Source organism: Condylura cristata, unplaced genomic scaffold (genome assembly GCF_000260355.1).
Source record: "Condylura cristata isolate star-nosed mole 26May11 unplaced genomic scaffold, ConCri1.0 scaffold00024, whole genome shotgun sequence".
Taxonomy (NCBI): Eukaryota; Metazoa; Chordata; class Mammalia; order Eulipotyphla; family Talpidae; genus Condylura; species Condylura cristata.
Genome location: NW_004567125.1, coordinates 5,252,024 through 5,267,776, shown reverse-complemented (window position 1 = coordinate 5,267,776; position 15,753 = coordinate 5,252,024). Strand labels below are relative to the sequence as shown.

Here is a 15,753-nt window from a genome sequence, read left to right as displayed (position 1 = left end):
AATATAGCTGGCTTTTTAAATATGCACTTATAAAATTTTCAAGATAAAGTAATTCAAAATATGTATGTATTAATGATGGTTACCAGTGAATAGCATGCGTGAGAAATTATTTAAACTTTCTGTGTTTAAAATTTTTGCAATACATATTAAATTTACAATGAATAAACAAAGTTCACAATGCACACGTAATGAAAAAGGAACTTTTCAATGTGATTTCAAAATCCTCCATCCTCCCAGTCACACTGCCTTTGCTCTTCTCTGCTGGGCTGGAAGACAACATCTGGATTAGAAGCAGGGTAGAAAATCATTCTCACTTTCTTTCCCTTCTCAATGCTATAGACAAATTACAGAGCTCTAATTTCATGGCTGTCAGCCTCTGCTCCTCCCTTCTCATATTCTTTAGGATTTGAAGTCTCTGCAATTTCAAGTTTCTTCAAGCAAATACTCTAGTTTTCCAGTGATGACTACAAGATTTAAGGGATTTTTTTCCCCCGTCTGTGCATTGTCATTCTTGAGAGACTACTGTAAGGCTTGGTGCAGAAGGATAAGGCTGTCTAAGCTGTAAAAAACATGCCACAATTGACCACTGTCCTTCATCACTGGAGGTCTGGGAGTTCAAGGGCTACCGGGGGCTGGAGTTGGGAACGGCTAGGTTGTCATCTGGATGAGGACCAGCCATGTGCAGAGACATAGTAGTGAACTGAAGTGCAGCCTCTTGGCAAAACAACCGTATTCAAGGGTTCCAGCATTTTTCACCCAGTGATGAGGCAGTGAGCTTGTGAGCTGGGGCAGAGGGCACTGTCGACCAAGCAGAGGGGAGGGCTACCCTGGGGAATGCCACACCGGGAGCCTCCGGAGCACAGATCACAGCAGTCGTATGGGGGCAGGGCTGGCTAGTGGCACGAAGGAGACCTGTCAGGATGCCTGGAAGCTCAAGTTCAAGAAGTGAACACCACTTCTCAGCTCACAGCGAGGGCCAGGACCTGTATCTGGGTTCCAGAGGTCAGACGCCTTGACTGGGACCTGGAGGGGAACTGTGTGCCAAGGAGGTTGCAGGGCGGCCACTGGAGGAGCTGCGGAGTCAAGGGCAGGGCTGATGGAGAACACACGTCCTGCCTGGGGTCCTCGGCCACCCTCAAAAACAGGATGAAGAGCCTGGGACCAAATGTCCTTTGCCCCTGAAAAAGTAGAGCCCATAGTTTGAAAGTAGTTCATGCACTTACTGCTTTGGGTCTTTGCGATCCTTGCTCTTAACGGCAAGGCGGGCAGCTTGAGTTTCCGCTGCCCTTTTACCCCCTCTTTCAGAGGGGACGCTAAGCTCAGAAGCAGACCACAGGGCTTGTAGAATTGGTGGGGAAAAACATCCTGCTCCCACTGAGGCTGAGGACGGTCTGGTGCTAAGAAGAATTAAGAAGCTCCCTAAGTAAAGGCTCCTAGGTCCCCACTGGAGGAAAGAGGGAGGAGGTGAGAGATGACAAGTTTCCAGTGAGGGACACTTTAGGCCCAGAGAGGGAGACCTGTGTTCAACAGTGAGGTTGGGCTTTTGTCCCCCTCTGTCATGGGGGCCGTGACAGGGGCCTGCCTCACAGATGGCTTCATATCCATCCTGGACGCCTCCTCAAAGTGGCCGTGATGGCCTGCGGTGGCTGTGAGGCAGAAGGCACCCTTCCCATGGAAGGAAGCAGGAGGCCGAGTTGAAAACCAGAGGAGCAGCTACTGGGTGTCCCCTGAGGCTGTGATGTCTCTGCAGTTGAGGATGGTGGGTGCAGGAGAGACCACCTAAGCCCACCTGTCCACAGCCAGCAGGGTGACAGGGGCCTTGTCACCCCACTGGATGGAGGTGCTGCCTCAGGGAAGAAGAGGAACCGCCCCATCACAGCCACAAGCCCCCAGGAAAGAGACAATTTTCTTTCCTGAAGAGACAGCATTTCCAGAGTGCTGATTGGAATTCACAAACTAGACTGTTGACTTGAGACTGAGATAAAGAGGACCTGAAGTGAAAAGCTGAGACTTGCTGGGCATTCTCAGAGCCTGTCCATCCCCCCCCCCAAACTTCCCATTTGGTTGTAGGAATGTCCCCCTGTGCCCGCCTCCCCACTTCCTGCAGCTGGCTTGTCTGTGAAGCTGACCTCAGCCACCAGTGCTTACGAGGCAGTTGGAAACTGAGTGTTAATAAAAGACACTCAAGGAACATTTTTCTCCTTTTTGCTTTAAGTTAAACTTCTTAGGCGCCTGGGAGTTCAATGAACTTCATGCACAGAAGTCAAACTCTAAAATACTGACTTGGGTACCCCACCAAGTCTGTGAATGGCCTCCTGGGGGTGTGGGGGCTTTCTCAGGCCTCACACAGACCTGCTCTCACACAGGCTTTGAAGGGGCCCGGGCTCCCTCCAGCACTGCAGCTGGTTATGCTGCTGCTAACAGTTCAGCCAGCCATCTCCACCTCTCTGACGGCACAGAGGATGTGCTGCTGGGGACGCTGATGGAACTGGGGGCTGCCCCGAAGGGAAGAAGGGGATGCCCCTTGCTGTTGGCTTCTGTGGACCTGGTTGCAGAAGCTATTTTTAGAGTCATGACAGCAAAAAAGTAAAGGCTCTGAAATATCCAGAGCTATTGCAAAGTGTCAACCCACATGTCGTGCCTTTGGCAGAGCTTGGGTGACAGCCTTGCAGTCCTACAATCTGTGCTAGGTCAACAAAACACCTTGGTGCCCAGTGAGGGGCCAGCACTGGGGTCCTGTGCTTGGTACTTGCAGACTGCTAGCCAAGCTTATAGTTCACTTCCCAAGCTCTATCAGCCTTCTATTCCTGCTAAGAGAAAGCCAACAGTCATATGTTCCTATACTTCCATAAAGGAGAGGGGAAAACGGGAAAGGGTCAGGCCTCGAATGCAGCCTCAAGCCTGGCAAGCACAGAGCAACTGGTAAGGCCCGAGCCAAGCTCACCCTTGGAGAATGAAGACTCTGGTAGGGGCTACGGAAGAGCTGGGTAAACTGGGATTGTGGACAAGTTGTTATCTGTGTCTTCGGGAGCTTGTCCAAAGAGCCCCATAAAACAAGCAGGCGAAGAGAGTGCCATGAGCACTGCATGGGTCAGGAGATGGAAAAATGTTCTCAGTTGTATTGTAGAAAGCGGAGAAGAAATGAAGGGCATTTTCTGTTCTAAACTCAATCTAAGAGCCTTCTGTTGTTACCTTTTGGGCTTTGAGGGTGGAACTGAAAAGGGAAATGCAAAGAAAGGGCAGGAAAAGGAGGAACATTACCTGGAAGGGGGCATGAGCTGGCAATGTTAACATGGGAAATTAAGCTACTGGAATGATAGCTGGTGCCTACTCCTCTCTACCCACCCACACCGCACTCACCTGCTGCACTGAAGAGGAATCTGAGCCTTCCCCTTGCCCCTTACCCACACCCCCAGGATGGACTGATTTGCTAAAATCAGCGGTCTTGCGACTCCCTTATTTATGTCCAGCAAGAACTCAGCAACTGCACATTCAACTTAGAGGTAAAGGGTCTTCCATTTTTTAAACACTTTAACTTGAAATTCTAATGGATCGGCTCCTTGGCAGCCAGCACACTGAATCTCTTTGCGAGCCAGGAGGAAAGGCTTTCCAGCACGGGTAAGAGCCACCCATGTGCTACGGTGCCCCGTCACTTTACATGTGGACTGAAGGAGCAGGTCTCTGCTTATTATCATCACAGAGTATGGTTCCCTGCAAGTGCTCCAGGGCATTGCCTGGGAATTTTGCTTCCAGAGGAAAGGTATCTAGCAGCAATATCAGCATGTCATACAAAAGGAAAAATTTAGCTACTCTGGCAAGTGTTGAAGGTACATAGATGATGTCAAGAAATACCATTTATTTCACCCAAAAGCAGTGTGTTCACCATTGTGTAAGCACAATTTGCTTTATAATGAACAACCTCCCTCAAGGGACTGATTTGGGGAATGAAGGTGCTTTATTCTGCTGTGCAAATCTCCTGGCATTAAAAACGCCTTTCCTTCATTAGCACCCAGGGCTCTGTTCTGTAAGTAGGTTACTAAGTCAGGGATAAGCCAATAATTGGGTTGTCATAATCATCCAGTTGAATGAATGCATTAGATAAGAAGAAAAGGGGTACAGAATTCCCAAAGTGAGGAGCAAGGCTTACCACTATGGCCAGGAAAGAGCAGTGACAGCGACAATGGTAGCATTTCAAGGTCTTTTGCATATATTATCTCACTTACTCCTTACTAACAATCCTGCAAGACAGATGCTATCATTACCTCCATTTCCAGATGAAGACTCTGAGGCACAGAGAGGTTAAGTAACTTGTCTAAAGTCACACAGCCTGGGTCTGCAGCAGGTCTAGTCAAGAGCTTTTATTTTACAGAGAAGTCAGCCAAAAAGTCAACCAAAGCCAGAACTCGTGTCTCATCTAGAAAACAGGCCTTGAGAACCTGAGGTTCTTTCCAACCCATCATGCTGTCCACACTTGGTGGCATATAAGGACCACATGCTCTCTCCCCACTACACAATCAGAGAAGGAAGTTGCCAGCTCTGGCTGGTAGGGAGCACTGATCAGCTAAGTTACTACAGGGGTTGAACGTGCCACTTTCCCAGAAGGTGACAAAGTTGAAGAGGGTACTCCTTTACGGTCCTAGCCGTGATCACTCTGATGCAATTTCCAGTTAGCTGTCTGACCACAGAGAAAATGTTTTCAGGAAACGGATATGCTTTCCATTAGGCCATCTCACGGAGGAGCAACCCCCCATTTCTTTGCTTCCCTACCCATTATTTTTATTTGCTGAGTTCTCATTTTGAGCTGCCAAAATGTGTCTACAAGGATAAATTTGAGGACTGACATACAAGGAGAGTCGCCTCCATTCTGCTTAGAACAGAGGTTTATATACAGTAAGAATCTATAATGCTCTTGAAGCAAAGAGGAGAGCAGCACCCCAGCAGTGCCAGCCCAACTCCTGAGGAGTTTTTTGTAGACACGTCTTCCCAAGTGGCAGAAAACTCCCACATTGACCATTCTGACTGAACCAGTACTTTCCATCCCCAGGCTCCTCCAGGGCTGTCTCCTGAAGAAAGCAAGTAGAGTCTTGGGGTGGGTTTTTATTTTTATTTTGATTTTTTTAAAAGATTTATTTATTTATTCATACAGAGCTGGGGTACAGGCCAGAGATGCAGAGGGTGAAAGGATTCACCAGGGACAGATTGGGGAGCAGAACAGGCAGATCAACGAAGTACACTGCTGAGGGGAGCAGCGGGCGGGTCAGGAGAGGTCTGCCACGCCATGTGGATCTCCTCCAGGGCAGGCTGGGATTGAACTCATGAGGAAGTGGCTTAATCATCTTAGTGCAGTGCTTTAACCCGCTGCGCCACCAGGGAGGGCCGGATTTTTATTTTTAACTGTAAGATGCCTTATGTCTTGCTTCTGTAGTAGAACTCTATTAACTGAAACATCTGATTACTGACAACACCTCATGCCATAACTTCAGAGAGTTTGCAATTAGTGCTTTTCTTCTGAGGGCCCAGAAGCTTTGTTATGGAAATTTCTTAACTACAGAACAATATGCCTTTAAATGCTGGGTAGGTTTTATAGATGACAAAAATTAAAAGCTCATTTTCGCAAGAGGGTGAGTGAGCTGCCGAGTGACAGAGACTCTGTTGATGGCAAAATTTAGCAGGTCATTTCTCAGTTGCTGGAAGACAGCATAGGGGTGGGAGTGGGGAGGGAAAGAAGGTGGTGAATGTCTGTCTGGGCTTTCCACTATGATATTTCTCCTCCTAAATTATAAGGCTAAAAGATTATAATTTGGATTCTTTGCAGGCTCTCATCCCCCAGATTGAAAGGAAAGCTAAGCACTATTAACCACTGCAGTCCTTAACCTGTCCTTGCCCACACAACACACTGTGTCGTATCACAGACACGGCCAGGGAGGTCAGCTGTACCTGTCGCTCTGGTTCCACACGGTGCTTGGCATCTGTTCAGGACATACCTTGGTTTCTGAATCCAAATTTGTGACTCTACTGGCAAATTCAGCTGCTCTGGGGTTGGCCCCAGTTCCATCCCCTGGAGGACGCTGCAGCACTGCCCATGGAAGCCCACACGCAGAACACTAAACCACTGGCCACCTGCCATCTGCGGATGACCACTGGCTCCCGAAATAGAATTCGCATTCCACCCAATTCATCTACTTAAAGTGTACAACTCAATGGCCACTAGTATGTTTACAGAGTTGTGTAATCAGCACTAAGATCAGTTTTAGAACATTTTCATTACTTTTCCTCAACCCCCGCATACTCATTAATAGTCACTCTTCTCCTAGCCCTCGGCAACCACCATTCTACTTTTCATTCCCGATTGGCTTTGTGTCCAGCTTCAATCCCTCTCATTGGGCTGGTGGATCCAGTTTGATTCTTCTGACATACAGAGCTCTCTATCAAGGGGACCTCCTGTTTCCATCCAGTCCTGCATCTTCCCTGTACTTTCCTTCTCTCAGTCTCCCTGCCACATCCTAAACATCCCATCCTCAAGGCAAAATACAGGGTTAACTCAGTGTAGTAGGGTTGCCAAACCCAAACACAACAAAGAAAGAACAGGCTCTTGCGTTGTTCCTGGAGGTAACCAGGAAGCCCTTGGATTATCCTGCCTGAAGATTATCTCTGCAAGCCTGAGACCTTGGATCTTGCTATATTAGTTTAACCACTGGGGGGCAGGAGGAGGAGGAAGCCAGAGAGTGAGAAGCAAAGTTAATTAGGCATGGTGCTCCACACCTAGGTGACTGACCCCCAGAGTCAAAACCCCAGGTGCCAGTGTGCCGGTAAGGCAACTTGCCTAGCAACACTTCACAAAGACTGCACACCATATATGCATCATTGCTGGAAGAAGTAAGCTCTATGTGTGCAATCCACCAGGTGAGAAAACTGTAACTTATTCCTGGTCTCTCCTAGACTCCTTTCTTTTCCTTTGCTGATGTTGCTCTGTATCCTTTCATACATCCTGTAACAAATGGCCACCAGAAGCATAACTGCTTTTCTGAGTTTTGTGAGTCCTTCCAGGAATCCTCAAACCTGAGGCTGGTGAAGGGCCCCTAAACACATCATTTTTCTGACTACATCTCTAATTGTGTTGTCTCGCATAAGCCCTGACAGTGTAAATCCTCTTCAGCATGCAAGATTCGGCAAATCACACCTTTCCCATGAAAAAAGCACAGTAGGTTAGCGTGTATACTTTAGGCCAGCAGAACCTCGGCCCACTTCCATCTCGTGTAGGTGTGTGGCCTCGGCAACAGGGCTTGCCCTCCTGCCTCAGCACCCATGCAGGGACCCACAATAGGGTCAGGGTGAGGTATAAACGTGTTTGTATTATGTAAGGCACAAGAACAATACCTACATATAGAACATATTACTGTGTTAGTTATAGTTTTTGCGAGTGTCCCATCTGCTTCCTTCATAAATTTCCCTCCCACCTGTTAATACCGATTACTTGTGCTGAAGAACAGTTACGCAAACTTGGCTCAGTGTCTCAACCAGCCCATGTGCTCCTTGAGGAGGATCATGTAATTCAACAAAACTGCTCTCTCCAACTCACCTCCGGATGTTCTTACCATAAGGCTAAGAACACAATTGGTTCCTAAAATGTATTTGCTGATGCACAGAGAAGATATAGCTGTTACAAAGTCTAAGAAAGTCTGACTCTTCACCTAACGCTTTCTTCTTGTTTAAGTCAGTCATATTCCACAGGGGGGAAACTAACCTCCTTTAAATACGTTTGTGTGCAGAATTTGAGATTCTAGCAATGTCACATATCTGGGACAGCCTTTTCAATGAAAAGTCTACCATGTTCTAAGGTACCTATACTATATAATTTCCATCAAATTATATGTTGGATTGAGGATCACTAATTGTTAATCACCAGCTTTAATTTGTCATTTATAAGTAATGCCACTATTTACAGGGTCACCAAACAGAGTGGGCAGCACCACTGGCACTCACCCACCGTGCCTGACTCAGCTTTCAGCTCATGGCCTGGAAGCAGGCGGTTCCCTTGCTAATGACACCGTAGATCCTGCCTCTGTGGCAAAAGCCATGAGGTTTTGCAGCTGGGAAGAACTGGAAAGATCAGCACTTCCTGGGCTCGGAGCCACAGACTTCTGAAGGACGCTGAGCAGAGTCAGGTTTCCATGAATTCCATAGGTGTACCCAACCTAGGTGCCTTTGCCACTTCTTTCACATACATGTACACAATGTTATCAATGAGAACATTTTAATTTATATCAAGGTGTACCTGAATCCAGAGTCTTTTTTTTTTTTTTTTTGGTCAAAACATCCTCCTGAAAAATATATTGAACCATATCCCTGGGCCCTTGAAACAGTCATCAATTAATTTGTGTTCTTGGTCAGCTCACTAGTCACATTCTTCTTGGAAATTATTCCAGACCTTTATCACTTTTCTGTAGCCCCCTGCACCAGGCCAATTCTCACTCTTGCTAGGGAATCACCTCCTAACTTCCGAGGAAGATGTGGCTCCTAAGCAAGATCTCTTTCCTTCTGCTTGTCAAGGTCAAACTATGATACCTTCATTCCCAGTCAGCCTTCTCTCTTACTTCTGAGGACTTTCCCTCTACTCTTGCTCTGTGCCCTTCGCTGTATACACTGTGCTAAAACAGGACTGCTCATGTTCCCATCTGGACAGAGGCTGCTTAGATAATAGACGCTAACTTCAAAGAGATCATGCAAATAAATTCAGAGATAGCCAAAAAATAGCTGATTGATGAAGATAAGCAGTCGAGTTTGGGAGAGGAATATGTCAGGAGAGTTTCCCTGCAGTGAATGGGAATTCTACCACCTGAACTGAAGTTTGAATCCCACACCCAAGGGTAGGGGTACAGGTCTAACCATAGAAACCTACATCTCAGTCCCACTTCCCTTTAAGCCTCAGCCATACCCTGCTCCTACGACAGAGCACAATTGAGGGAGAGGAGGTTTCAATTTCAATTAAATTCAAGTCGTATTAGTCCATAAGAATGGACACGTTCAATAATGGACGGAGGCTACTTAGTGACTTAACAGCAACCGTAGCACTTTCTATCCTGGAGTGATAAAGAAATAGCACTGCAGCACTGTCCACCGAGGGGCAAAGGAAGAAGCCACAGCATCAAACAAGTTCGACACATACATACAAGGAAACCACACTGTCAGCACTCGTAAGTCTGCCCAGGAGCTCTTGTCGTTCCATGAGTGAGGCAGCCACACTCGGTCTCCCTCTTTCCAAAGCACGCGAGTCACTTGGTCCTGCAGTTTCCTCCACAGTCCCTGCCCTTCTCCCTCTCATTCTTCCCCAAACATCTCAGAAGTGTCCTCTGTACCTACTTTCCCCACGTTCAGGTTCCAGTCCTCCATCAATGGCATCTAGCTCCAGACCAACCAGTCCAATGGCTTCACGAAGGCTACGATGAGTCGACCTTTACACTGAACAGCACATCTGCCTCCTGTTACTAAACATCCTGCTGCCTTTGCCCTGGCTGTCTCCATACTTCCTGTTCCCTTCATCGCAGATATATTGGGGCTATTCCTCTCCTGGAATGTACCTCTGGGCAGTCTTACTCTCTTCCTAATGGTTTACTAGTCCTGATCTGTCTTCCAAATCTCATAAGTCACTTATTCATTTATTCACTCATTCATTCATGAGACATTATCTGCATATCTACTGAATGCCAGACACTCAACAGGCACTGGGCCAAAGTTGTAATGTCTGCAGCCACAGCCTGATGTCATAAAACATATACACTAGTGAGGATAAAGAATCATGAAAAAGGCTCTCCGACTGGAAAAGCCAAGCAGAAATATCCAGCAGTGGTTCTTACTGTCCCTGCAGATCATTGAGATCAGCTTCAAGGCATCCAGAAAGCTCCTGCATTTTCATGCAAAGCTCTGTCTGATTATACATCAGAATTCGCATGATCTATGGTATTCATTAGATTGTTGAAGAGGTCCTTGACTCCAAAACCTTTAAAATCCACTAGTTTAATGATGGGTTGTTGGTTGTGACATTGGAGATGAGGTCATTTAGGAGAAAATCAGGGCTTAACACAGATTTGGGAGGCTTTTGTGAGGGGGAGATCTGGGTTAGTTTCTCAAAGCCTGTCACTGGAGCATTTCAATGGCAGGAGGCTGAGACCCGGTGGCAGGGGGACATGGCAGGGAAGGCGGGGGGAGCACTCATTCATGGCTTCATCAAGCTTCAGGAAGTGCAGCCATGTTTCTCTGTGGCTTTGAGTAACACCTCCCTCAAGCCCTCAGCCCCATACAAGTGCCACATACCACTGGTGCCCACAACTTCCAATGTGAGAAGCATGGACTTAGGCTGCCCTGAGAATACCAGACATCTTCAAGGGAGCCCAGACCAATTTGGGGGGGCCTAGGTCATCAACTTTAGTCTGTTGCTGGGTGCTTATAGTTTTAAAGAAGAGGATTTATTGCTAGGCGATTTCATGAAACGATCTGAATTAATGTCTTCTCTTTAAAAACTGAGGACCTGATGATGTTAACCCTGTGCCCATGTTCCTGCTTTTGCATCATCATGGGGAGAGGGGGCAGGTGTTGGTAGCTGTGGTCTCCTAGGGTGGGACATGTGTTCTTCACTTAGCTCCTGGCCTCTTTAATGACACCTGTCAACTTGCTACTCCTGAAACTCTGGTATAGACAGAGCAGAACAGAGGAGGAAAAGAACCCCTAGGAAATAGCTTTGCTCTCAGGTGGGAGCAAAGAGAGACATAGTAAGAGAGCAGGAAGGAAGGAAACAAAAAGGACAGAAATTCCCTGCAAACAAAATTTCCCGTATTATGACCCCATTGGAAAGGGCCAGCGCCTGAAGACTTATCTAATGGTATTTGGATCGTGAAACAGTTCTCCTCATCCCAACTTTTACCAGAAGGCAATCATGACTATTAAAAATTGGGATCACAGGGGGGTAGAAGAAACTACCATGCCTAACATTTAAGAAAATGTACTGTATCTGCTTAATAACATCACAAGGGCGATTAAAAAATCCTTCCAACAATTAAATACCTCCATCAACTATTAACAAATTAACCATTTTATAAGTTATGATACATTAAAAAGTGATCATTGGTATTTGATTCTATTTGGTACATCAGAGACGCATGTAATATTAATGACTCATGGTCACGATTCCATTTTCTTGGCTCTCTTTAAAGTGCAGATTAATCATTTGTTAATGTTATGGCAGCTCCTAAGTTAGAAGCTAAATTTTCCCTTGGCGCCTTGCACATGCAGGTTTCGCTGTGTTTCCCAGGCACCCAAAGCACTGCGCTGTGCCACTGCCTGCTTCTTCATGGATGCCACTGTCAGTTGTCCCTCATTCACCTGTGTCACAACTGGAGGTCAGTCTCCCTGAGTGGCAGGATGGAAGCATTGTTGGGCAAAAAGTATGAAAGTCACTGTCAGTCCATCATTCCAACTTCATCCTTTCAAGATCTGAAGGGCAACATGTCTTTAATCACTCTTCATTTTTAATCATGGTAAAAGAGACCTAACATAAATTTTATGATCTTAACCACTTTTACTCTCATAGTTCAGTGGTACTGAGCCGAACAATCCAACCTCTCTCCAGGCAAATATCCATATCCTAATCTCTGCAATCCGTGACTGCTACCTTATGTGGGGAAAAGGACTTCGCAGATGAGATTCATTTAAGGATCTCGAAATGGGGAGATTTTCTTTGGTTATTCATGTGAATCCCAAATGTAACCACAAGGGCCTGGACAGAAGCAAAGCAAGAATGTTAGGGAAGAAGGTCTTGTAATTAAGTAACCAGAGGAAGGGAGATGGAGGTGCCTGGAACCAAGAACAGTCTCTAGAAGCTGGAGAAGGTAAAACGGGTCCTGGGCAGGAAGGAGGAAGCCCCAAGAAGCCCTTGCATTTGCTCTGTAAGTTTCGTTTCAGAGTTTTGACCTTTGGAACTGGTGAGAGACTAAATCTGTATGACTTTAAGCCACAAAGTTTGTGGTCATTTGTTACAGCAGCCACAGGAAATAAATCAGGCATCAAAATCCAATCAACTTCCTTCAACATCCCTGTGTTTTGTCCCAACTTCTGTGACTGGCCGCTAGAAAGGAAGGCGGGAGGCAGAAAGGCTGAGCAAGCAGAGTTTACTGCTCCCGGACAGCAGCTGAGACGGAGCCCCTAGAGTGGGGTCCGCAGCTACTGCCAACTCAGTAAGAGGGAAGAGTCTCTTATATAGATCCTAGGTTCATATTCCAAAGGGGTGACTCATCGCTGTGCCCCCTGATGCTAGGCCCAGTTCCTCCCACTGTATCTCCCGGATGCTAGGCCCAGTTAATTATCAAACTTGGATGTAAAGCCCAGTTCGTTATCACCTTCAGCTAGTCCCATCCCAGATGCAAGGTCAGTTTATTACCATTTTATCAAGATTGGATGCAAGGCTCAATTCAGTCCTTGTCAGTAAATCTTTGGTCACTCCCAACACCTTGATAGTTGAGCTTCCCAGGTGTTCTGCAGGAGGCACTGAGTTCCCTGTCTGCAGGGAGAGAACAGCCCCTGGGCCAGGAGGTACACAGCCCTTGCCAAAGGCCTTGGGCACCTAGATGCCATGCAAATGCTCTTTTCTTATTTCATGACCCCTGCGTCATGAAAAAGGGTAGGAAGCACTAGGTAGGAAGCACTATGATAGCACGAGGTTGCGAGAATGACAGAGCCCCAGGAGTTTCACCTTTCAAACGTCCCACTTCAGAGCTCCTGAATGCAGTTCACCAGATATGAAAAGGAATGAACCAGTGTGAGCATGACCGCCCATTTTAGCCTGTGTTGCTGTTTGACCAGCTGTACCTGAACCTTTAGCGCTTGCACTTGAAATCTGCACTGAAGGCACAAACAGTGTTGTCCTTCAGCGGGGGAACTATGCTGGGAAGACACCCCAAATCCCGATAGCAGCTGTTCACACAACACGGCTCCAACCCAGGTCAGGTTCCTCTAATCTTCCCTTGCCACCACCTCTCCCAACACCCTCCCACTTATTGCCTGGATTCTGGAGTTCAATGACCACTGACCTGATGGGCAGAGAAGGGTCTCCCGCATCCCACCAGTCCTTCGGCGGGCTGATGTACATGCACCACAGCTCCCAGCTGTACCCATGGGCAGAGTTCTCGTACCGCTGCACCTCAAAGGTGTCTTGCTTAATGTTGTCGATGGAAGGGAGGATCACTCGCTTCCGGTTCTCCTGGATGCGGGACAGAACTGGCTCAGCCCTGAAATAGAGAACAGGTCGAATCTCTGATCTGAGGCATGCCCACACCTCAGCTGGCACAGACCCTGGCACCACAGACAATGCAACCTGGCAGAGGATGGGCTTTGAGCGGGTAGGAGCCCAGAGGAAACAGAGGCTCCCTGAAGCCAGAGCCCTGCCCCAGTGGCAGCCCGCAGGCAGCTTCAATGGCCTGCACTATCAAGGCTGGGAAATGCTGCTCATTTCACAAGCCCCTGCCTTGTGGGGAATCACCTGCCAGGCCTGTTCCAGCAAGGAGAGGCCTGGAGGGAGAATGCGGAAAGTGAGGGACTCGCCCCCCTGAGATGCCAAGTCTCTCCTTTCTACTGACAGTGTGAGCCGCAGCCAGACGCCTGGGCTCCATATGATCTGCATTGCTCTGCAGTTTTGTGCAGTGCTGTAAGTTTCCCCTCAGGCACTGGCTGAGGCCTTTGGTTTTTCCTGCCTAAGCTGAATTCTTTCCCAAAATAGGCCACTTCTGCCCTCGATGGCCTGCTTTTAATAAGCATTTCTCTAGCTTCTTGTGTGTGTGTGTGTGTGTGTGTGTGTGTGTGTGTGTGTGTGACTATTCCAGTTGTTTTAATTGATTATTTAATTGATTTCTTAAAAGAGTCTAATTGAATTGGTTACCAATGGCAGGCCGGAACTAATTAAATGCAAAGGCAGGCAGAGTCCTGCCTCCCAGCTAGCACCCCTCTCCCTCGACTGGCTCAGGGTTCAAGGTGAAGCTCTGGCTGCTTAGGAGAAAACAGATGGTCAGACACCCCCACAGTGCATCTCCAGGCAGATGTAGGAAGGGAGGCTTTCCCATATTCAGAAAGAAAAAGATGGCTCTCATAAGCCAGGGCATTAATCTCCCTGCTTAGAACAGAGCGCAGGCTTTGGAAAAGAATCAAGTGAAAATCCCATTCCTCTGCATTATTTGGAAGAATAATGAGAACACTCGGCCTACAGCCCATCTCTTTTCATTTGCAGCTATTGAATTACCTGTTGGCTCATCTCATCTTTCTATTTAAAACGAGCAATAAAATATACCCTGGGCCATTTACTGCCTCCAATACTTTTGCATATGCCATATAGGCGGAAGCCAAATGGGACTGACTTCCCAGTGCTTCTAAACAGGCTTCATTGGGGACGTTTCCAGCCTTCACTCCTGCTGCAATCCTTGGGGAATGCCTTTTGCCATGGACAGGAAGTCTAGCCACCTAGCAGGGCTTATCAGATCAAGAAGCCTCCCCTAATTTCCTCCAGTGGGGAGGTCTTCACTCTCAACTCTTAGACCAACTTTTCTGTCACTCTGATCCTATGCTGTCCTTGTAAATTTTTGCCATTTTACAAATAGGGAAACTGAGGGTGGGGGGAGGAAGGTAAGTCACTTCCCCCAGACCATACAGCAGCTGGATGCTGAGCGAGCCTGGCTTCTAAAGCTACTGCGCCTGGACTCAGACCCAACCCTGAGCTCCCTCAGTGGGCACACCTCCTGGGTCAGTGCACAGAAGAACATGCAGAAGCTGCACACAGTGGCACATTTAGCTGGGCCTGAGTCTGTGTCTTCAGACTTGTTGAAGCTGAGGAATCTGCTCTCCTCGGCTGCAAGAATGTACAACTGATCAGTGATCTGCCCTTCCTCGGAGACACCCCTCCTATTCCCAAGTGTCCTGAAGTATTTCCCTGCAGAGGGGCACACTGCCTCCCTCAACCCCAGTTAATGTTCGGCTTGGACATAAGACCTGCTCCGGTCAATGGGATGTGAGCAGAAGTGACAATGTCACATCTGAGCAAAAGTAGGAATAGCCACCACAAGGGTCAGCTGTTTGTTCTTTGCCACAAAAATAGTATGTCCTGTACATAAGTGCTCTTGGGCCTCCACCATAGAGGACATCCAGACCAGAGCACTGCTACCCAGACAGAGGGTCACTGAGGTGGAGAGGACCGCTGCAGGCAGCTACTGACACACACTGTCTACTCAGCAGGGAGGAGGAGCCGCATGGAGTCTGTTATGCTTAGAAGTATGGGAAGTGAGTCTGAAGGAGTCTGACGTGGATCACAGAGATCAGTTACTATAGACCACTGGAGAGTCACCAAATCTTGCCAGGTCTGAACCCCAGGTGATCAGCTGCTCCAGTTTGCCCAGAACTGCTCTGGTTGCATCACTGAAAAGTTCTGCACTTTGGAAAATGCTCCCCTCACTGGGAAACATGAAGAGTATGTCCGTCACCAGCCATAGCCGAGAACAGTACGCAGGTCAAGGCAGGCATCAGGCATGTCCACGTCCTTCATTTAGTGGAAGGTAATACAGGGCTGAGCTGGGGGCGTGGAGGTCAAGACAAGGTAAAGGCAGACGTGAGATGAACTGGAAGGTAACACTGGCCAGAGTGGAAGTTGGAGGGGTGAGTGACCTGATGCAGAGTGGGAGAGTCCAGCGAAAGGGACAAGGTGAGACCACCCGTTTTGACGGG

The 15,753-nt window shown here is 47.7% G+C and overlaps 1 protein-coding gene across 1 annotated transcript in view; it reads right to left on the bottom strand.

Moving 5' to 3' along the window:
* Positions 1 to 15,753, bottom strand: part of WBSCR17 (Williams-Beuren syndrome chromosome region 17) — a 371,100-nt gene that overhangs the window by 161,050 nt on the left and 194,297 nt on the right. The window contains exon 6 of the mRNA XM_004688314.2: positions 13,080 to 13,277. Within this exon, the coding sequence (XP_004688371.1) occupies positions 13,080 to 13,277 (198 nt within the window). The remainder of the gene's footprint in view (positions 1 to 13,079; positions 13,278 to 15,753) is intronic.